This window comes from Micrasema longulum, unplaced genomic scaffold (assembly GCF_059751315.1).
Source record: "Micrasema longulum isolate JH-2025_06_02 unplaced genomic scaffold, ASM5975131v1 h1tg002695l, whole genome shotgun sequence".
NCBI lineage: Eukaryota > Metazoa > Arthropoda > Insecta > Trichoptera > Brachycentridae > Micrasema > Micrasema longulum.
Window position 1 is genome coordinate 98642 of NW_028279828.1, and position 23672 is coordinate 122313.

Consider the following 23672-nt stretch of genomic DNA (forward strand, 5'->3'; position numbering starts at 1 on the left):
AGTGTTTATTCATATTATTTATAATGAGATGCTTATTATTATGAAGTATGACATGACAGGCGGTGTTGCCATTCGTCAGGTATTTATTTTCGCGATTATTTGCATTATGAATCGCGGTAAACATAGGGCATGTTATGAATTTCAAAGAATGTTCAATTTTATTTCTAAAAAAAATTCCATGCACCAATATACAATTCAAGTATCCATGTTATCTTTCTAAATTTACGAAGCAATACAATGTATTTTTCATCAAATAATAATCGAATAACAATATAGTGAAACTGTGACTAGATATTTAAAGTGAGGAAAATAATAATTAATAAAATTTATTTTTAACACAGTTTATTTAGAAACACATTTAATTTACTAGATTCCGAAAAACAATTAAGTTTGCTTTCATCATCATCATTCCCTTTCCGCACCTAATGGTGTATAGGGCACTGCATTGGTACACCAATCGCAGCGTATCTTGATCATTTTTGTTACATGTAGGTAAAAAAAAAAAAAAAAACAGTATGTGTAACAGACGCGGCGGATCACTGCTTCGTCCGTAGCAATCGCGCCCGTCACAAGAACTGTATTTCTATAGGTGCTGGTGTCAAACGCAGAGTGGCCGGGCGTAGGCGGGCCTCGGCCGACGAACGATAAGCTCCGGGGGAGGTATCGTCGCCTAGAGATCCCTTGCGGGGTCGCTAGCGAGTAGCGCTGGCGGCCGCAATCCTGAGTCAGGCAACCGGGTTGTAAGGCCGGTATCTCTCCGTCGGTGGGAACGGCGGGTGTGTTCCGGGGAAGTATCCAAGGGTCCAAATTATCCGGGGTCCAAAATCCAATCCAAAGAGTATCCGAGTTCCAAGTCCAGGGGGGTAGCGGTGTTCGAATCCAGGTGGCGATGAGGTCCGGTTTGAAGCGAGGTAGGGAGGTGAAGTGGAGAGTAAGAAGCCTTAGTAGTGTGGTGAGATGACTGACTTTATTTTTCCCCGGCGGGGCTATATATACAACATTTTGCCGTGCGGCGGTGGGCTAGGCCAATAGCGGGCGGTGCTAGGTTGACCAATCACGCGGCGAGAGAGATAGCGAGCACATTTGCCGGCTCTATCGGTCTCTCTCGCGCCACGTATAAGGTCCCCACCCTCCCGCTACCGGCCGCAGTTCCCCGCCGACCGCGCGGCGATCAACACTTATACAGAACAACATAAAAACACATTATGGGCATACAAATATTTTCATGAATTCTAATCTATATGTGGGCTTCAGTATGGCGATCACCACCCCCGAAAGTGACAAATACTAGTCTTTATTGAGGAGGTGGTAGATCGCTTACACATACTGAAGCCTCCTATGCTACATTAAAACCCCAGGAAGGGCCGCCAAGTTGGTGCATGTACTTTTACGTCGGCAACACTCCCCCCTGCCGAGGAGGCATCTCTGCGCCGACGTCGTCCTTGATTTGCAACACGGCGAGCTTGACGGCGGGTCGTGTGTAGGTTCCGGTGGCTGTCTGGACCCGGGCGCTCCTGACTTGTCCATCCTTCCCTGGTGTGACTGCTATGACGCGTCCCCGCGGCCATTCATTCCGCGGGAGGGCGGCGTCCGTTATTATGACCAGGTCATCGACCATGATCGGCGTGGCGGCCTGTTGCCACTTCCGTCGCTGTGCCAACGTCGGGAGATATTCCCTCATCCATCTTTTCCAAAATGCGTCGGCTAGTTTCTGCGCCACCCGCCATTGTTTTCTGAGGCACAGTTCGGGCGGCGCGTCTCTGTAATCGGCCAGATGCGGCTGGGCCCCGCTCGACCCGATGAGAAAGTGCATCGGAGTCAGCGGAGCGTCGTCTCGGCTATCAAGCGAGACGTGGGTTAGGGGCCGAGTGTTTACTGTGTACTCGGCCTCCGCTATCGCTGTCATTAGCGTTTCCTCTCGGGGGGCTTGTTCCTTTAGAATCACCATAAGCGCCCCCTTTATCGACCGGACGAGCCGTTCCCAGGCTCCCCCCATGTGTGGCGCCGATGGCGGGTTGAACACCCATTTGATCCCTCTCCTTGTCGCCTCGTTCTGTAGTTCGGGATCGTGAGCTAGTTCCTTCATGGCGGCCGCCATCTCTTTGTCTGCGCCTCTGAAGTTCGTCCCGTTGTCCGAGTAGAGCGTTGTCGGATGTCCTCTGCGGGCCGCCATCCTTCTGAGGGCCTGCACCGTCGAGTCAGTGCTCAATGACGGTGTAATTTCAATATGCACGGCCCTCGTAACCATGCACGTAAACAGGGCCCCGTATCGTTTCTCCCGGCGTCTTCCGATAGTTACGTATACGGGCCCGAACATGTCCACCCCACAGTGGGTAAAAGGCCTTACGTGATGATCGAGTCGGCCGGCAGGCAGCTGTCCCATGAGCGGAGGCTGCGGGCGGGCCTTCTGTATTCGACAGTAGCGGCACTCGTATATAATTTTCCTTATATTTGTCCGTAATCGTGTTATAAAGAACTGTTGTCTGAGTTCGCTGAGTGTCCGCTCTGTACTTGCGTGTTGCCGCGACTCGTGATAATGCCTTATCAATAGACGCGTATAGGCGTGCGCTCCGTCCAGTATGACGGGCGCCTTTAGTTGCTCGCTCACCGCGGGGGCTTCCATAATTCGCGTCCCCATTCTGAGGACGCTATCTTTATCGAGGTAGGGAGTGAGACCCAGCAGGCGGCTGTTCCGCGGGAGGCACTCCCCCCGTCTAATTGCGGCTATCTCGGCGTGGTAACTGTCTGTCTGGCTTATAAGTATCCACGCCCTCTCTGATGCCTTGAGTTCCGGGGCGATGAGTGTCGCGCATCCTGTATTCTTTTTCCTGCAGTGGTTTATGAAGCGCAACACCCACGCTGTAGTCCTGATCAGTCTCCGCCAGGAGGAAAATCTTCTTTCGTCCGGGAGGGCTGTCATCACGATGGCACTGTTCGCACACTTTATTTCACTGCTCGTATCCGGGGTCGCCGTTATTACCTTGAGCGGCGGCCATTGACTTTTATTTTTCTTTATGAAACTCGGCCCACTGAACCACATGCCGGCCGGGGAGATGTCTGGTATCTCGCCGTCCCGCGTCCCGAGATCAGCGGGGTTCTTCTTTCCTGGTACCCACCGCCACTCTTGAGCGTTCGTTAGCTCATCTATTTCCCCTAGGCGGTGGGCTACAAATGGCGTGAAGATGCGCGAATCACTCTGGACCCAGCACAGCACCGTAGTAGAATCTGTCCAGTAGTAGGTTTCGCGTATATTACTTCCGCATTCTTTCTTAATTGTGGCCGCCAGTCGCGCGGCCATGAGCGCGGCTTGTAATTCCAGGCGTGGAATTGATAGCGCTCGTAGCGGGCTAACTCGGCACTTGCTAGCCATGAACGTCGCATTCCTTCCGGCGGCGTTCTCCTCCACGATGTAGGCTACGGCGCAGCTCGCTTGCTCCTAGGCATCGGAAAATACGTGCAGCTCTACTGGCTGGCCCTTGGCGCTCGATACGCGCCGCGGTATAGCGCACTCGGTATTGCGTAATATGTCCACCCAAGTGCGCCATTTCTCTGCGTGTTCTTCATTCACTTGTTCGTCCCACTCTATGTGGGAGCGCCACACATCTTGTAGCAGTATTCGCGGGCGTATTGTCAAACACCCTACGAAACCGAGTGGATCGAAAATGCTCATAACTTCACTTAGCATCTGCCGTTTTGTAGGCCTCTCTGTTGGAACCTCCCGTGACACTTTAAATTTAAATTGAAACTCGTCTGTCACCGGGTCCCATTTGATGCCCAGGACCCTCTCTGTTACGGAGGTTCCGCTAATTATTTCGCGTGCGCTTTTCCCTCTCAGACTTGAAGGAATCGCTTCCATTACGGAGGGATCATTACTCGCCCAATTCGCGAGGATGAATCCGCCCCGCCGTAGTAGTTCGCTGACATCGTGGCGCAGTTGTATCGCCTCTGTTGCACTGTCTACGGCATCCATATAGTCGTCCATGTAGAATTTATTTCGCACAGCATCCCTGGCGGCGGCCATCTCTTGCCCGTGATCTTCTGCGACTTGATTTCTCACGTACTGTGCGCTGCTCGGTGAACACGCCGCGCCGAACGTCATCGACGTCATAATCATTTCCCGAATTTCTTCTTCGGGACTATCGCGCCAGAGGAACAGCTGCGCCCTCTGGTCTTCTTTTCTTATTTTAATTTGGAGAAACATCTCCCTTATATCTGCTGCCAGCGCGATCTTTCCCTCGCGAAATCGCATTATATTTCCCATAAGCGATGAGAGAAGGTCCGGGCCGTTGGCCAACATGTCGTTCAATGACTTCCCGTTGCAGCGGCTGGCGGCGTCAAATACTATCCGTATTTTATCCGGTTTATTCACGTTCGTCACTGCGAAATGCGGCAAAAACCAAAGCCCACTCGCAGTGTCTTGTCTTTCAGCCAGCGTCAGTTCCCGGGCATACCCCTTGTCTAGATATTCTTTAATCTTTAACTTGTAAGCCGCGGCGAATTCACTGTTTTTACTGAACTTTTTCTCTATGCTTAAAAATCGATTCAGCGCTGTACGGCGATTATCCGGTAAACACATTCGATTGTCTTTCCACAGTAGCCCTGTCTCGTACTGTCCTTGCGGTAGGAAACGTGTCGTGGCTCTCATGGTTTCTGTGGCTCGCGCCTCCTGACGCGATATCTTGGCTGTCGAACTTATACCTAACGCGTCGACGGCGTAATTCTGTTTAACTAGATTTTCTAGTCTCTGTTCTGTACTAAGCGCCATTAGTATGCTGGCGTTAGTCTGGCGTGTCCGCCCACCGTGTATCACCCTTCCTAAGGCTGTCACTGAGGCGATGTATTCCCCGCATCTCCGTGCCTCTCTCGTCACTATGAGAGAGGCGTTATCTTGGCCGATGAGTAACTGCGGGCACACTTGTCGCATCCTGCCTTCCCCTTCAATCACGGGCTGTAGCGGCAGACTCAGCTTCTGTATTGTGTTTGCGCGGAGAGTGAATAAATCTTCCGTAACTCCGCGCACTTTAATTGTGACTTTTCTTGATGCACTATCTGTTACGCACATTCCGCCGGCACCGTGGATTTTTAATCCTCGAGTCTCTCCCGGCGCGCCGATGTCGTTTGCTATTTTTGCGTCAATCAATGTCACGGTTGATCCCTCATCTAGTAACGCGTACGCGTTCACTCGTCCTCGCGGACCACTTAACATGACGGGAATCACTTTTAGGAGGACCGGTTCCTCCCGAGCGTAGGTGCTCGTCACTATATTATTCGTCCGCGAACCGTGGCCGTAATCGTAGTTTCTTTCATTTGAACTCGCGGCGCGGGTTTCGTTCGCGGTCGGTCTGTTTCCCCCGGCGCCCGCCGCTGCAGGCGTGTCGCGGCGGGCACTGTTATCTGGCGCTCGTATATCGGCGCTAGACCGAGCTTCACTGATATCGGCACTATTTCTGTCGTGTAATGTCTTGTGATGTGTTCGGCGACATCCATCGAGGCCGCACTTTTTTACATTTCTACACTTTATCGCCCGATGAGTGTTCGATAAACACGAAAAACACAAATTCTTTCGCTTCACTATGTCCCATCTTTCCGAAATACTACACTCTATGTATTCCTGGCACGTTTGTAGTAAATGTCCTCGTCCGCACAAAACACATGACGCTATACTTTTCCCGTTTCCCTCTGTTGAAATCACTGTATGCACTTGTTCTCGCTTCTGTGGCTTCTCGCGTTGTTTTCCGCTGTACACTTGCGGCTCTATTCCGCCGCCTATCATCGAAGATTCCGTTAAATCTTCCAAAAAGAGCGCGAAATCCTTCGCGGAGGGCCTCACCCGGTTTCCTCTTCTGCTGTACCACCAGAGAGACTTCATGCACAGCGGTAACTTGCTCACTAGTTCACTTAGTAGTTGTGGCGTAGACATGTAATCGCCACCGAAGCCTTCTAAGGTCGCTATCGCGTTCCGAACTGCGCTAGACAGATCTACTAATGCTTGCGTAGATCCGTCGTTCTGTATGCAGCGGAGCCTTCTCACTTTTTCCAACAAGGAAGACGCTACAATGTCCGGCTGGCCGTAGTGTAGCTCCAACGTCTTCATTATCACCCTCACTTGGCTTGGATCCACTAGTAATGACGACACAGATTCTCTTGCCCGTCCTTTCAACGCGCGCTGTAGACGCAGGAGGTTTTCTGGATCCGAAAGGCAGCACATCTCCGTCGACTGAGTGTACTGCGATTTGAAAGTAGCCCATTCCTGCGGCTCTCCGGCGAAGGCGGGTAGGTCCTTGGCAGTAGATTGGCGCGCTATCATGGCGCCGACTCTGCTAACGTCCTCTGGGGCTGAAGTCGGGCTTCTTCCTTGCGAAGCCTCTAGTAGAATCGCCATTTTTGACAGCACCGTCATGATGCCGTCCATCTCCGTAGCACGCGGCGCGGGCTCGGGATTCGTTTCCAAGGGCACGCGTCGGTCTTGATCGTGTAGTGAAGCACGGAGTGTTCGAACCTGCGTCCTCAGCCGCTGGACTGTATCTTCGGATGTGTCCGACTCGGCTGAGTCCTGATCTGTAGCAGGGTCTTCTCTCGGTTCCGTGCCTCCTCGACCCGAGCGGAGTGAAGGGGTTCTCGAAGTCATCTCTAGGCGCTCTGCGATGAATATCCGGCTCGAAGGACCAACTTGTAACAGACGCGGCGGATCACTGCTTCGTCCGTAGCAATCGCGCCCGTCACAAGAACTGTATTTCTATAGGTGCTGGTGTCAAACGCAGAGTGGCCGGGCGTAGGCGGGCCTCGGCCGACGAACGATAAGCTCCGGGGGAGGTATCGTCGCCTAGAGATCCCTTGCGGGGTCGCTAGCGAGTAGCGCTGGCGGCCGCAATCCTGAGTCAGGCAACCGGGTTGTAAGGCCGGTATCTCTCCGTCGGTGGGAACGGCGGGTGTGTTCCGGGGAAGTATCCAAGGGTCCAAATTATCCGGGGTCCAAAATCCAATCCAAAGAGTATCCGAGTTCCAAGTCCAGGGGGGTAGCGGTGTTCGAATCCAGGTGGCGATGAGGTCCGGTTTGAAGCGAGGTAGGGAGGTGAAGTGGAGAGTAAGAAGCCTTAGTAGTGTGGTGAGATGACTGACTTTATTTTTCCCCGGCGGGGCTATATATACAACATTTTGCCGTGCGGCGGTGGGCTAGGCCAATAGCGGGCGGTGCTAGGTTGACCAATCACGCGGCGAGAGAGATAGCGAGCACATTTGCCGGCTCTATCGGTCTCTCTCGCGCCACGTATAAGGTCCCCACCCTCCCGCTACCGGCCGCAGTTCCCCGCCGACCGCGCGGCGATCAACACTTATACAGAACAACATAAAAACACATTATGGGCATACAAATATTTTCATGAATTCTAATCTATATGTGGGCTTCAGTATGGCGATCACCACCCCCGAAAGTGACAAATACTAGTCTTTATTGAGGAGGTGGTAGATCGCTTACACATACTGAAGCCTCCTATGCTACATTAAAACCCCAGGAAGGGCCGCCAAGTTGGTGCATGTACTTTTACGTCGGCAACAGTATGTAAAGCGCCCTTGAGGTATTTTGTTACGAAAATGGCGCTATATAAGTTATCCATAATAATAATGATCAGTCTTACGCTTCAGGTTCCAGTCCAACAACTATGAAATATTCTGGTGTGAAAACACCCTTTTAAATAAATATTTCAAATCAACCATGTCGGGAATCGAACCCAAGACCTCTTGCATGGCAGGCGAACGCACTGACCATTACACCACGAGGCCGATTTTGCTTTATCGATGTTAAATAAAAACTATTAATTATACTATTTATGACATTCAATAAGCAAGTATAAATAACTAAAAACATCAAAAATAAAAAAATATTGTAAGCAATTTTATGTTATTAACATTTTGTTACATTTTTATTTAACTCGACATGATATTTTGCTTGTTAGAGGAGGAACCTTCAGAACATTCAATAAAAATTTTGAATTCCTTAATGCTGGTTTTTTTATTTCAAAAATAAATTTTAGCACCAGTGAATGACATTTGTACTGTACATTGTATATAAAAATCCCAACGTGAAGTTGGGAGTAATAAATATGTATCAAACCACCTACACTGAATTATTCTCGTAACTTCACAGCAATGGCAACGTTATATTTTAAAATATTTGTCTAGCTGTGAGGAATGTATTGTCTCATACAGTTATTAATTTAATCAAAAAGTTGAATCAGAATTCAAATGCGGTAGTAAGCCGGCTTTGGTTAAATTAATCATTATTACTCGTAAATGGTAAAACTTTGTTATCAGGTTGCTAATTTTTATTCTTAATAAAACTGTGTAACTATTAGAGAAATAATACGCCATCTGATTATAGGGTCGCCCATGCGGACAAAAACCATTCTGTGATTATCAATTACGAAGTTAGCTACAGTTTACAGCAATACAACGGGCCGTAGGTACTCAGGTCGATAATTGTAAGCGCAAACCGTAACCGTCCATAGACGTCTATTGTTAATCCAAAAATTAAACCAAAAAAATGGAACGCTATAGTAAAAGGGCATCTCTATAAGCGGTAGCGAATTATTACTCTTAGGTGTAATTACATATCGCACTCCCTCTTCAAGGGTGCCACAAGTAAAAACAAATGTTTTGTTAAGTATGACATTTAATAGAATTTTTAATGTTGTACACTCTGCCAAACTAAAAATTACTCAAAAGATCATTATAACGGAGTACATAATGGCTTTATAATATAATATTTATTTATAGTCATAACACATTTCGACGGTCGAAGATTCGAAGGATTCGAAACTATCAGATACTGTAGAATTGCCGAACATACGTCTATTGTGCTTCAATTCTATTTTATTTCGTTTAATATTAAGATAATTAGCGTGCGTGTATGAGAAGATGTATAAATGCAATGAAAGCAAGGTCTCTATGCAGAGACAGGGTGATATGGCGTTCTATCCTCTCTGCCTACGTATACGGGGAAACGGCTCGATGGTTTGTATGTTAAATTTTTTGGAGCCATTTTCAATAAGCCGTGAAGGAAGGAACTCACTATTAGAAAATGGGAATCAAGTTGTGGTAGAGCGGGGTTCGAACCTCGGGCCTCTGATCCGCGAGTCTGCGCGACACTAGTCACAGGATCAACCATGGCGTTCTTAAAAAATATATTCATAGGTCTGTTTTCATAATAAGTCCTTTTTGTTATTTTCGCAGTTTGATTGTAAAGAAATATTATATTTTAGTTTAATCCGTTTTAAAAAATGATCGTGAATATGCGAAACTGAAGAAAGGCACAAGTCAACATTTTTGGGGAAGGGGTGGGTACTTTCACTGTAAGACATTTTCTTTACGCTTTTTATTGCCCTTTATTATTTAATTATAAATTACTCGTGTATACTTTTATCCATAAAGTATTTTGGAATATAATAAATGAGTTATGCATATTCATAATTAACTCTTAAAATTCACTTTATTTATTGTTTGAAAATTATAGGGTCGTATAGCATGCTCTTCTTCGAAACAACCAAAATTGTATTGATATATTAATACACACAGGCATGCCCCGAGACCTCAAAAATGATGACACTTAACTCTTGCCCAATGCGTATCTAGTCGTTCTTCGACCGCCTGCTGGGCGGGACGTTTAGAATCGAAACCAAAATGCCCGCTTGTGTCATGAAAGCGTGTAAAAACCTTACAGATAAACATTGTAAAATGGATTGCGTAATTTTTCATTGGTAAATATTCGTTCATGAGTGATTTACAAAGCTTAAAAAAATAATTATCTAGTATAAATATTATTTTTTGTAAACGTCATATTACGGCTAGCGGCTCAATTGCGAAGTTCTTCTTAGTTACAGGGGTGCACTGATAAGAATGCGTTTTTATAAATATAGTTAACTTGAGTTTACTATATTTAAAAAAAAATCCAGTGTAAATAAATAAATGGGTCGAAATTATAAGAAATTTAAGCAAATATTCTTCCTAGGATCCACCAAAAGCGAATGTACGAACATGAGTATCCTCCAATTTTTGGTAGCATATGCAGTACTCAGTAACTATGGGTACGATTTCGTGTCAAAACTTTTAAAAATATTTTGCTCTGTAAGGCGCGTCTATGTATTAATTTGTCAATATTAACATGTCAATGCCAAATTGGCTTTTTGACGTCTTCATTACATTTCATTTATATATATTTTTCCATTATAAACAATGATTAATAATAAAAATAATGTGACCTCACTGGGGTCGTGCCGAGGACACTTAACTTCATTTACAAAGTCGAAATTATCTTTTTTGTTTTTATAGCTTTTTAAAAATCCACCTGAGAATTGTATTTTCAATCGCTGGCAACACTCGTAATACAAAGTAGACTAAATGGCCGTAAGCAGGCGCTTGGCATAAGTACTAGTAGGTACTAAGGTACAAAGTAGGTACTCGTGTGCGACAAAATGTATCCACCTAAGGTAAAAATTATTATGATCTAACAACAGCTGTTAGTGTCTGTCAGCGCCAACCTTGACTCGCATAACGTAATATTAAAACCACGCGACCTACTGTCATTCGACAATATAATATTTATACCTTTTTACCTGGGTTAGTTATAAAATATTATTTTAATCCTCGAAGCGCCAACTTTGTGATTTTAAATATTAGCATGTAACAATTGAACGTAGTTATCCAGTAAGTAGCCAGCCACAAAAAAGAAAAAACTGAGATACCTAAAATAACTTTTGTGAAAAGAGTGAATAATCAAATCTACGCAACAGTTGGAATGTTATTTACTTTGACAAATGATAAATAATGCATAGATTCGTTTTTTTTAAAACTACGAAAAATAATTTCATTATGTATTTAACCCTAGTAATAACCTACTACCAACAATATTTTCTAAAATGTTCTTAATCTTTTTTGTAATATGTCAATATTAACAGTTACCCAGGAAGTTGAATCCAGTCCTTGTCTACAAACATTTTGGACAAACTCAAAATATTGTTGATAAATCCGCCTGGGCCTCGATTATGATGGGAAGTTAAAATTTATCTTCAATTTTATCTACAAAGTAAAATTAAGTTTTCTGTATGAAAAATACAAAATGTTTACAATTTTTTTTTCTAAAAATGCTCAATAACCGGTTATTGATAAGGGTACATTAAATTTTCATACAAATATACACTCTTTCGTACATAAATATCGATATTAGTTTATACCGTCTCAGTACATACCGATGAAGATAACCGTTCATAAAGAAGTATAGAAATTGAAAAAAAAAATTTTTTCAGGCGTTGCCTAGTATGTAGGTGAAATAATTCAATTAGATGAGTCTCACCCGCATATATAAAGGTTTTAGCTCTTTAACTTCACAAACATCAACAGATGAAAGAATTGAAGGAATATGGATGTTCAACCGTGTGTAAAGTGGTCACGTAAACCAGCCAATGACAGGTCGTAATTCCTTGAGACGCCTAGACCTTCTCTAAAATGTTCTTCATATCTGTTGTAATATGTTAATTAATAACCAATTACGCTGATATTTAACCGGTTTTAATGACTACTTCACTACTAAGCCCGGCTGACCACACAAACCCACGGTGCATTTTGCAGAAAACAGCTATTCCTAGTAAAACTCTGGTCTATGTTGTGTCATTATATATTAAATATGTTATTTTATATTTATATAGGGTACTTAATTGTAATAAATCACCTAATTAATTTGTCATTCTAACTTTAAAAACAATTAAATTATATGTTAAAGGTATTTTGGTGATTGTTTTCAAGTCTGGCTGACTACCTACGCAGCCTAAAATATGCAGTTTACAGAAAACAGCCAGATCTAATATTGAATGACACCTTATTCAGACTTCGAATATATGAGGTGACATTTTGTATTAACGTTTTTTTATTCATTAAAAAAAAGTATTAAATATTAGCGTTCTTATAATTTACCCAAATATTTCTATTTTGGTGGCCATTTTCAACGAGTTGGAAATAAATCACTTTTGTAAAATGGAAATTAAACATACAAACGACAAACTAACCATCACGCTGTTTCCTGTAAGGGTAGACAGAGGAAAGAACGCCACATCACTCTATATTTGCATAAAAATCTCGCTTCCTCTACATTCATACATCTTCTCATGCACGCGCGCCGATTATTCCGACTTTTCACATGTCCATCTTCAAGTATTTGTTGGATTTGGTCATGCCATGTCTTTCTCGGTCTTCCTCTATTTCTGCATCCATCAAGCTGAGCATTGTAAATTTTCTTAGCCGTTTTTTCGCTGTCCATTCGCTCTACGTGTCGAAATCAGCGCAGAGCTCATTTCTTGATTTTGTCGATAGTGCTTATCTCAGCCTTACATAATGTACGGATCTTAGCATTTGTGCATCTATCGAGCATAGTTTACCGCACATTCGCCCGAGAGATCGCATTTCGACAGCATTCGGCCTACTTTCATCCCTGTTTTTCCAAGTCCACGCTTCGCTCGCATACATCAGAGTCGGGACCAAAATTCCACTGTGAACTGCTAATCTTGCCTCTTGCGACAAACATTTATTTTCCAAAGTTGATTTAAGTGCACCGTTTACTCTGTTCCCGGCGCTCACCCTCCTGTCAATATCTTTCTCATTCATTCCATCCCTAGTTAACATACTTCCAGGATGCACAAATTCCTCTACCTGTTTTAGTATAACCACCCCATTCAAAGGTGATTTCACATGTATTACTGTAAAAATCACAGACTTTTTGTCTTTTACTTACATACACTTAGATAATACCTACAGTATGCTTAATTTTACTGTCTAAAACTTATATAATTTTAAAAATATATATAATTATGTACCTACCTACTTTTATGTAATGTTTTATCTTTATTTATGTATGTCTATAAAGCATAATGTAATTCGATACTTATATTTATTAAATACATATTTATTACACCTACACATTAACTTCTAATACCACGAAGCCCTTGAATTGTAATTTCTTACCTCTTATGTAAAAGCCCTCTGGGCGTATTTAATAATAAATTTATTTATTTACATACATGATTTTATTTTACATTATTTGAGACATAAGTCTCAACTCTATGAAACTAAAAGTCCTGTGTTGAGATGGGACGAGCAATTGAACGTAATTATGCAGAAAGCAGCCAGTCCACAATTTCGAAAAAATGAGATATTGGTGTTATCGGGTGCAGTAAGATCAATTCTATGTTCTGCTAAAAACAGCCAGACCGTTTTCATACAAATAACTGTAAAAATCACCTTATGAAAAAAGTGCCGATCACAAAAACGGAATTTTGTCAATTTGCAGAAAACACCCACAGCACTAGAAAAATCTAACGGTACTTTAAAATTCATTTACACTGTTCAAATACATAATAAGATTCTTGTTTGTAATACCAAAAAAACTAGTGTATTCATTGTTAATCATTTGTCAAAGTCAAAAACATTCCAACTGTTGTGTAGATTTGATCATTCAAATCTCTCACAAAGGTGCTATTGTCTCAGTTTCACTTTTCTATGGCTGGCTGTTTTCTGCATAACTACGTTCAATCAGTTGACACAGACACATGAGTATATCACCACAAATGTGGAATCAGAAACATAAAAAATAATTTAAAAAAAACATATATATGGCACATCAATATGGTAAACAGTAAAATCAATCATTCGGAAAATCATCAAGGAATTTCCTACTCAAATGCACACTAAAATACACACTAAGGAAAATATAAAAATAAATAATATAAAAATAACACAATAGGGAAATATCACATAGGTACTACGAATACCGATAAAAATATGTGAAATGGATTAATAATAATTAGTTGTATTTTTAAAATCAATATGGATATTGTGGAGAAGTGTTATCATACATACACGTAAAAAAGAAATTCAACAAAAATACGTTCGTAGAAAAACGCGACGTGTTTGGCCTTGGTTGTTGTTACGTCAAGATTCGTGACATTGTTATACACAAATTTCAATGGCAAGGAACAAAAAAACATGATTCGTGACATATTAGGGGCGCGGCCAATTACCGTTTTTGCGGGAATTTAAAATGACAAATTAAAAATATTTTTTATGCTACTAATAATTAGTAAAAAAAATTTTTTTATTGGACAGTATTTCGTAGACCTTAATTACTTTAAAAATATTTTTTAAAAACCTGATATTTACCTATTGGCCATAGGTACTGGGTCAAGAATCGCCAAATCGTTTTTTTAAATTTATTTTATTTGCTCCACAACAGGCCAGGAGGCCCAATTACAGTAGTGAATTACGCCACGGAACACCCAGGCTTAAGAAAAAAACTTTTTTGTTCTCATCGGGAATCGAACCCGGAACCTTCCGTGTGTGAGTCAAGCTTCTTAACCACTACACCACGGAGGCCGGATTAATTTGGATTGTTATTTCTTTTAAATATAACTATGTATTTATTTCCTTTAACGGCAGATATTATGTATTTATTCTTGCAGGGTTATTTAAATTTGTATTTCCATAATTCTTCTTTGGCAAGGAAATATTTACGTTATTTATGAGCAAAGTTAAGCACTACGAGGAAAGCCTCCGTTACACGTCTGTTGTTAAACCAAAAAAATGCAATGCTTTTGTTATATCTAATCGAGAAAAATGACATATCTATAAGCGGGCAGCGCGTTATTTATTATTTATTATACGTTAAAGAAATATTTGCGTAATAATTTAAATTTCAATTTTGCGGGCATTTTCTTCGAGTTATGAATAACTCGATATTGAATACGCCTTGGAAGCCCCATTTTGTGGATTCTGGATATTATATTTCTATTCATACACAAATAAATGCAAACGGGATATTGGAATTACGTTTTGATTGCAAATATCCGCTATTGTATCCGGCAGTACAGTTATCAATTCGGAGAGTACGATTCAAATTATTAACAGCTCAGAATCTTCATCAAAATTTAATTACTTACTTGAGTTTTATTACGCGCGTCGCTTTGATGTGCTAATAACCTTTTTTCTAGCTTTATGTCCAGATGTTTTAGTGGAGGAAACTTCTAGCGATGTGTCAATACTTATGGTATCCGCGAGATCTCGCCAGGCCTGCGGGCGATTCCCGTGTGTTCTACCAAGTCGGGTTCAGGCGTGAACTGCCGAGGTCCAAAACCGCGAGAACCTGATGCCTCGTAAAGTAGGCAAAGTAGGGGATTAGTTAGCAGCAAACATCGGCTTCTCTTTCTCCCCTCATCTCAGTCGTCAGCGCCTCCTTTTTCTCCACATATATATAGTTGGATAATTTATGTAGCGCCATTTTTGTGAAAATCACCTCAAGGGCGCTGTACAATTAATAAATATCCCAGTACGTCTTGCAGCTACAGAGCGCATGGACGGTTGGGATTCTAGTTTCTCGTTTTCAATTGAGATCAATCAAAAATTATAACAGATAGGAGCTAGATTACAGGACGTCTTGCAGCTACAGAGCGCATAGACAGTTAGAAATTTAGCCCCCATTTACACATTTTAAAAATTGACAAATAAATTTACTGTATTAATGATATTTAAAAATAATAATAAAAAAATATGAATAATAAAAATGAGTAAGATTACAACACGTCTTGCAGCTACTAAGCGCATAGACGATTGGAATTCTAGACCCCATTTACAAAATTAAGGTATTTTAAAGTTGATATATTAAAGCTAGATAACCAATCATCGTGCAGCTACAAAGCGCATGGACGAGAGGAATTCCAGCAAAGTTAAAATGATATCAATAAATTTATAAAAAATAGAGCATAGTAGTAAATTGGTCAAGTGTTCATGCCAAGAAGTAAGCAATAAAAAACGAAATAAATCAAACACTGTTTCAACTCCATGGTTAACAAAGGGAGATAGATGTCCGAAGAAAAGCTTTTGTAGACAGTAGGTAGATACCGTCGCCATGTGGCCCACTGGCTGCTTGATAATTTCTGAAAACGCACGTGTGTAGTGCTATTATGCCTATTGTTCCAACGACTTGGTGTCCATTTTGGTCCGTATTATTTCGTTTTATGAGACGCAACATTCCTGTTCAATTCATTTTTTTACATGAATATTACACAAACGCGTGTATGAGCGGTTTGGTTTATCATTTTGTATGTTATTAGAAGGCAGATATTTGAAATATTATGTATTTATCAATAAATGTCAGTTCACTTTTAGTAGCACTGTTGTAATTTATATTATGGGTGTAGTTTTCTAAATAGCAAAATTTAGGTACTTCCGCGTCAAAAGCTGATGCATTCTTAAACGGTTTTAAAGGATTCATATAAAATTTTAAGATTTTAAGGTTCCAGGGGCACTATTTTTTGTAAGTTTCCATTGTTCACTATTTGTCGCATATTTTGTTAAGAATAAAGTATAAAACAATGCTATTAAATAAATAGTCTTCTTTTTTTCACTGTTTGTTTAAACATGACTACACTACTACACACCAACGACTTATAAACATTAACTCATTGTTTTCTAACATATAACAACTTATTTTCAAATTTATTATAAGATTATAAGCTACGGTTGGAGAGGAACTATATTTCACGCCCAGCCCGTACGGTGGCTGAGCGCGAACATGATGTATATTATTATTAAAAATAACTCATCCAGCGCCATTTTCATAATATAATGCCTTAAGGGCGTTTTACAATGATTACTTGGAACGTGGATTCGAAATTTTGGATCTTAAATTGAACGGTAGTCTTACTTGGTGATTGCGGCTTTAGTCTGCGAATGTAGTGGGATGCAAAAGTAGAGAAAGATAAAAATATCAAGTCTAGCAAACTTTCAGTCCAGTTGTGACTGTTGATGGTAAAATTTCTCCAACTGAATAGTATTCTGACTATGAATAATTATCAGAGGTGCAACCGCGATATTGCTCGAAGTGTGAACTCTTTACAACTCCTTGGTGCGAAGTAGACTCGAGAGTGGCTCGATGATTTGGGGGCCACATGAACTGAAGTACTCTCTTATGATAGAGAAAATCAAAAAAAAGTTTCTGAGATATCTCTACATGAGAGTGCGGGTATTATCCTTGGCTCTACCCGACCGAGTTTCTCCAGGGTATGCTTGGCTACAACAGTTTAGAGACTAGAAGGAATGTGTATTTGACTACACATTTTTATCGATTGTTGCGCGGTATGATCGATGATTCTGAAATTATGATGAGCATTGGTTCGTATGTTCCTAAGACAGCGTCAGCATAGATTGTTTCATATTCCGATATTCAGGACCAACCTGCCTACAGTTATGCCTGTTGGAAGGGCTACCGCTATGATGAACAACATCGCTCTAGATATTGATCTGTTCCATGTATCCGAAGGGGTTTTCCGGAGCAGGATTCTCCTACTACTTTGACATGAGTCTCTTTCGTGTATTTTTTTTCTTTTTTATAATATGTACGCATTGAATATATTTTTGTAATGTATATGTTATAATTAAAATAAATGACTTGAATTGAACCTACTGTGTGAAGACGCAGACGCGATCACAGTTAATCTATACGAATTGCCATGCAGTTTGGAGTGCATGTTTCTCTAGATCAGTTCCGCCCGGGCTTTATTGTCGGAAGAGCGATAATCTGGCCGCTTATCGAGTTCATCCAACCGGTTCTTGTGCAATATTACTCTACTCTGGTCGTCTGCTCTGCTGTAATATGTATCTGGGAGCACGTGGCTCTGATTCACCGCCAACTGTAGTGTAGTTTAGTAATAGTCTACGCTCGGCGCTCTCACGACGAGAGAATGGCAGAGAAAAGAGACTAGAGATCTAATTACCTCAATCTATTCAAATTGCAACTTTTTCTTTGCGAGTGTCTAGACTCTAGACAACAAAGTGCAAACTTCGAACCCATACAACGGTTATTTTTACAATGCTATCTTGACTGTGTTCAAATATGTGTAGACAAGTAGCGGATCTAACTTTATTGATAACAATTTATTTATTTATTTAAATGTACAATACAGCACTACCGCCAATTACAATGTACATTATTAATGTTAATAAATATTAGTATTTAACCATTTACCGACTTTTTATGTCTACCGGTTTTGAGACCTGCCCGTCTCTTCGTCAGGACACTCACTAAACCAACATGCGAAGGCCTTGTGGTGTAGTGGTCAAGATTCTTGATTCACACACGGAAGGTTCCGGGTTCGATTCCCGGTGAGAACACAAAAATCAAATGTGATTTTTCTCAAGCCTGGGTGTTCTGTGATGTTAATCACCACTGTAATTGGGCCTCTTGGCCTGTTGTGGTGCAAAAAAAAAACTAAAATACACTTATCATTTTTACCGTCACCCTAGTACATAGAATCTGCTAAAAAATACATAAATTACATGCAGAGTTAAAGGGGATGCATACACCACCATGTCTGAACATGCACTAAAATTAGGTTAAAAATATTTAGCGATATGTCGCAAAATTTGTGGGAAGGGGTTGGGAAGCGGAGGGAGGGGCTAAGTGGTTGAACGTTACACAATTGGTTAATTTTCAAATAAAAAAGTGAGCTGTATTGAAAATATATTTGATTAATTATTAGTGGAATATTATTTTTTAAAGCTCTTTTTAATGTGAAACACCTCCATGTTGTTTAATTTAAGTCCTTTTTTATTAGAATGTAAAATTTTTACTCCTGTATCCTTACTAAAATCGTGATTTTAATTTATGAGATGATTTGCTATGATTTGTCATGCATGCACGACATGATTTGAACATAAAAAATACTATGTACATAAATTATTATTAGGTAATTACAAAAACATGTTTTAATAAAAAGCACAATAGACTATTTATTAAGGTCTAACATATACGAATGTGTGGGAAATCAATGTATGGCAGGGTTACGAAATATGAAAATCAGGCGACCGTGCAATTCTGAGACAAGTGTTAAGCTAGGGTTTCCTAGGACAGCGGTGCCCGTATTTTAACGGCCGTAGTGAACGGTGATGCGGTGGACAGCCGTCGTAGTGGTGACTAGAGAGTGGTTTTATTTTTTAACGGTGTTATCAACACCATTTTCATAGGAAACCACTCTCTAGTCACCGTTACGACGGCTGTCAACCGCTTTAATGTTCACTACGGCCGTTAAAATACGGGCACCGCTGTCCTAGGAAACCCTAGCTTAAGATTAAGGACCACGTAGATGGTTTGGTTATTTAGAAGGAATAGATGATGAAAGAATGGTCAAACGGATATACATCACGAGAATGAATCGTGACGTAGGACGAGGATGACCAAGAAAGACGTGGCATAATCAGATAATAAAAAATCTCTAGTTTGATCATGCATGAATGAGGAAGAAGCTAGGAATGTATATTGCGAATAGGTCTCGCAGTCTTGCTCTAAGGCCCATTTCACAAATGTCGTCCCGATCCACCCGGCCCGATAAAATTAGGGTGGATGAATAGTGAATACGTCTTATTTATAATTTATTTTTTTCGTTTCTTCTCTTCAGTCTTTACTCGTGGGTTAAAAATTTTGCTAAAGGAAATTTAGTGAAGATCAGTCGACCTCATGGTGTAAAACATATGAATCATGTTTACTGCCAGTGGCTACATATGCATTGGAGACCATGGCCCTCACAAAAATAAATTTAGAAAAGCTTAAATGCACACAGCGATACATGGAAAGATCTATGCTCGGTACAAGCCTAAGAGACAAAATAAGAAATGAAGAAATTAGGAACAGAACCAGAATAACGGATATTATGGACCGCGTAGCAGGACTGGAGTGGCAATGGACAGGACATGTTGCGAAACAAGACCCCGCAAGATGGACCCCTAAAATTTTAAGATGGGGGTCTTAGGAGAATAAGCGAGGCGTCGGAAGACCTCAAAAAAGATGGTCCGACGACATAGCTGCTGCAGGGGGTAAAAATTGGCTGCAAGTAGCAACCGACCGAGAAAAATGGAAGGATATGGAAGAGACTTATATCCAGCAGTGGAGGACAGAAGGCTGAAGAAGAATAAGATGGTGTATTGATTAGTGCCAATAAATAAATAAAATTATTTTTTAAATCTTGTAAACCTCTAAAAATACAGTTTCGATTGTATACATAGGGAACGTCGATACTATATACATTTTAAACGAGTATGTATTTATATTTTTATTGATATCCCTACAGAGATGAGGTAGATTTTTTTTTTCAAATTCAGGATTATGGATATTCGAGCGTTTACAGGGCTTATGACCTGTCATTGGCTGGGTTAAGTGGCCACTTTAAGTAGGTACTACAACATTCCCCATTCCGCTTATTAGCGAATATCCACACCAGGTAACATTTTTGATTTTTGTATTTATGTTACGAATCGAGAAACCATCCACAAGCGAGTTGGAGCGCCATCTATGTATTGATATTGAAGTTAAGTATTTTAATTAGCAGATTACTTTATTTTATGTAGTTAAGACTCTTCCGAGTTGAATGAGTATGTATTTGCTGATGAGCAAATGAGTTATCGCACATTTGCTAAGTCGTGTACTTAAATATACAAAAATCCTTCTATACTGGCCGTGCCCACACCATAAAGTTGATACATATTACTTAACTACCGTAATATTTTTTTGTGGAAACAATAATACACAATACATTGCTTAATCTAATTCCAATTATCTGTATTCCATCCCACTCACACTTGCATACATACTGGAGGGACGTCGGACAAATGGAAAGAGTTAGCGCCATTGTATCGTTAACCTCAGGCACGCCTATGTTATCATTGCGATCTGTTCATTTTATTAGTTTACCTTATTCTGAAATCGCTATACTGACGTAACAGTAGCTGAAGCTTATGGATTGCGATACCGCAGCGACAGCGTGAATAGTGAAAATACTTTATCGTCTGTATCGGAATAAACCGGGTGGCCGTGGTCAGTCAGCAGGGAATACTTTTACACGCGTTATTAGCTGCGATTTGTATGTGGGCAGGGCACTAAATGTGTTATACAAGTGTTTCGATTTCATGGTCCGTTTTACAAAGATACAGTTACATTTCAAAAGGAATATAGGTATTTAGGTGTTCATGTTTACAAATTTAAAAATTATGGAATTACTTTATAAAGCGCCCTTGAGGATATTACGAAAATGGTAGTAATTAAGTTATCTATAATATTATTCATAAATAGGGCAATGTATTGATTACACTAAATCACCGTATTTCGATATTTTTTCAACAGTCTTCTCTTTTTGCATTTCGCTTCCATTCCAGGGACTTTGAAAAAACATACTTTTATTCTCATTCATGAAAAACAAAATCTTTACTTATCATATTTACCTTTGAATCCAGTTGCGATCCCGTGGCTAGTATCTCGGACTCTCAAAGCTCAAAGGTCCGTGGCTCGAACCCCACTCTACCCCAACTTGATTCTCATTTTCTAATAGTGAGTTATTTAGAACTCATTGAAAATGGTCCTCAAAATTAAATATTTGGGTAAATCATAAGAACGCAAATATTTCTTTAAATATATATATATATATATATATATATATATATATATATATATATATATATATATATATATATATATATCTATTAGACGGATAAATATGTTTAGTTTTTTTATTGTTTACTTATTCGCATGAAAACTTTACAAATTGACTATAATGCTCAATGTTTATTCCGGTAAATTTATTGATAATTATAAGTTCCTAGAATTTCACTCGTCTATGCACTTTGTAGGTGCAAGACGATTAGTAATCTAGTTTCAAAAAGTAAATCTTATCGAATATCTAAATCTAGTAAATGGGGTCTATAATTCCATCCGTCCATGCGCTCAGTAGTTTCAAGACTTGGTGTAATATATTTTTTCTTCTATTTTTATGAATTTGTTTTTTATTTCGTTTTTTAAAATATCACTAAAACTCTAAACTTCATTGTTAAATAAATAAAAAATGTAAATAGGGGCTAGATTTCTTACTGTCCATGCGCTCTGTAGCTGCAAGACGTGCTGTAATCTAGCTCCTATATATCGTAATTGTTATATATTTTAAAATCGCAAGCTAAGAAGAAGATTAATGAAAGAAAATGTTATAAAAGGGACTGCATACCTACCATATCTACAAAATTTTACCGACAGGATAGCCAAAGTGCTTAAGAAACATTTTGGACTATGGTAAAATAAATTACCACTCATTAAACCCGAAAGTCAAGAACCCCCTGCAAACTGAAACAGTTTATAAACTGAGCTGCCAAGGATGTGATAAAGTGTACACTGGACAAACATGGCGCAAGGCAGGTCGAGTCGTGGACAAAACAATGTTTGCTGTTACTGTTTTTTTACTGTTTATTTTTGCACCACAACAGGCCAGGAGGCCCAATTACAGTGGTGAACTAAAGCACATAACATCCAGGCTTGAGTAATATCACATTATTTTTTTGTGTTCTCTCCGGGAATCGAACCCGGAACCTTCCGCGCGTGAGCCAAGTGTCTTAGGCATTACACCACGGAGGCCGCCATGTTGTATTGTCCACGTGCAAACGGCTTTTGACTACTCGGCAAGCAATATTCACTGGGCCTTGCTTATAAATCGGGTATAAAGTTCAGCTGGAGAATAGTGCTAGAATAATGATGGTATAGCAAAAAGTATTACTTATAAACCTCGCATAGAGTTAAACTCGGTTTAAATTTGGGATAGCGACCATGGAAACTTATACCTGCACGTTATGTAGTATAACGCTGGAATAAGCACGCGATCTGTCAAAAGTCATATTTTTCGGTAATCAAAATGGATAGTTTATCGTTAACAAATTACAACAGGGATGGAGAATACCTTAAATAAGGGAATATGGAAGTCAAGGCATTTACAGGGCTTATGACCTGTCATTGGCTGGTTTAAGTGGCCACTTTAATCACTAAAATCTACAGACGGAAGAATTGAAGAAATATTGATGTTCAAACATAGGCAAAATGGTGATAGTTTATCAGTTTTTTTTTCAATTTTAAACAATTTCGAAGTCCCGCGACCGTCTCAATGCGATTCAAGTGATTTTAAATTATTTGTTTAAATAATATCTGAAATTTTATGTTTTTATGTGTTTTAATTAATTGTGATAAAAAAAGAAACAAGAATAAACTATAGAATTTTTAACTTCTCTTCTTCCTAATTTTGATTTCTTTTTTAACGGTTTTCTCCGTGTTCTCGATTACACTGACAGTAGTCTCGATTTGACTTTGACGTTTGTTTGTGTTGTTATAAAAGTTACTGCGCACGCGCACATATCTGTGTTGACTGTTTAAAAAAATAAGCATGAAAGAACCTGTGAATTGTTATTCTAGGTAATCATTTTTTTTATAAGTAAGCTTTCTTTTATATCGGTTATAAATAGTTAAACTGGGTATAGTTATTTCTTAATATAAACCTGGTATAAGGAAATCTAAAAAGTAAAGGCCCACTGTTTCGTATACTCAGGCCGTGGGGTGTGGGCGGTCTGGGCCATGTCGCAGCCGCGGGCTACGGGACCGGGGGCACGCCCCACGGTGCAGGGCCCTCTGCACACTACACGACACACGACACCGGCTACGGTACCCGCCCACCGAACTTTTATCCTAGTCTCCGGGTGGCTCTTATCGGCAAATCATTAATACTTATCCAATACTTGTTATTGCTGAAGTATGTCCACTTGCTGTTCAACCTGATCGATTG

General features: G+C 40.5%; 1 protein-coding gene across 1 annotated transcript; it reads right to left on the bottom strand.

The window, feature by feature from the left end:
• Positions 1-1387: 1387 nt before the first annotated feature.
• Positions 1388-6628, bottom strand: LOC148271732 (uncharacterized). Its single transcript, XM_088241003.1, has 4 exons — positions 5702-6628; positions 4811-4969; positions 2648-3436; positions 1388-2392 (listed from the first exon to the last, which is right to left on the bottom strand). Exons 1-4 carry the CDS (start codon positions 6626-6628, stop codon positions 1388-1390), a joined length of 2880 nt encoding a protein of 959 aa, XP_088097129.1.
• Positions 6629-23672: the final 17044 nt, after the last annotated feature.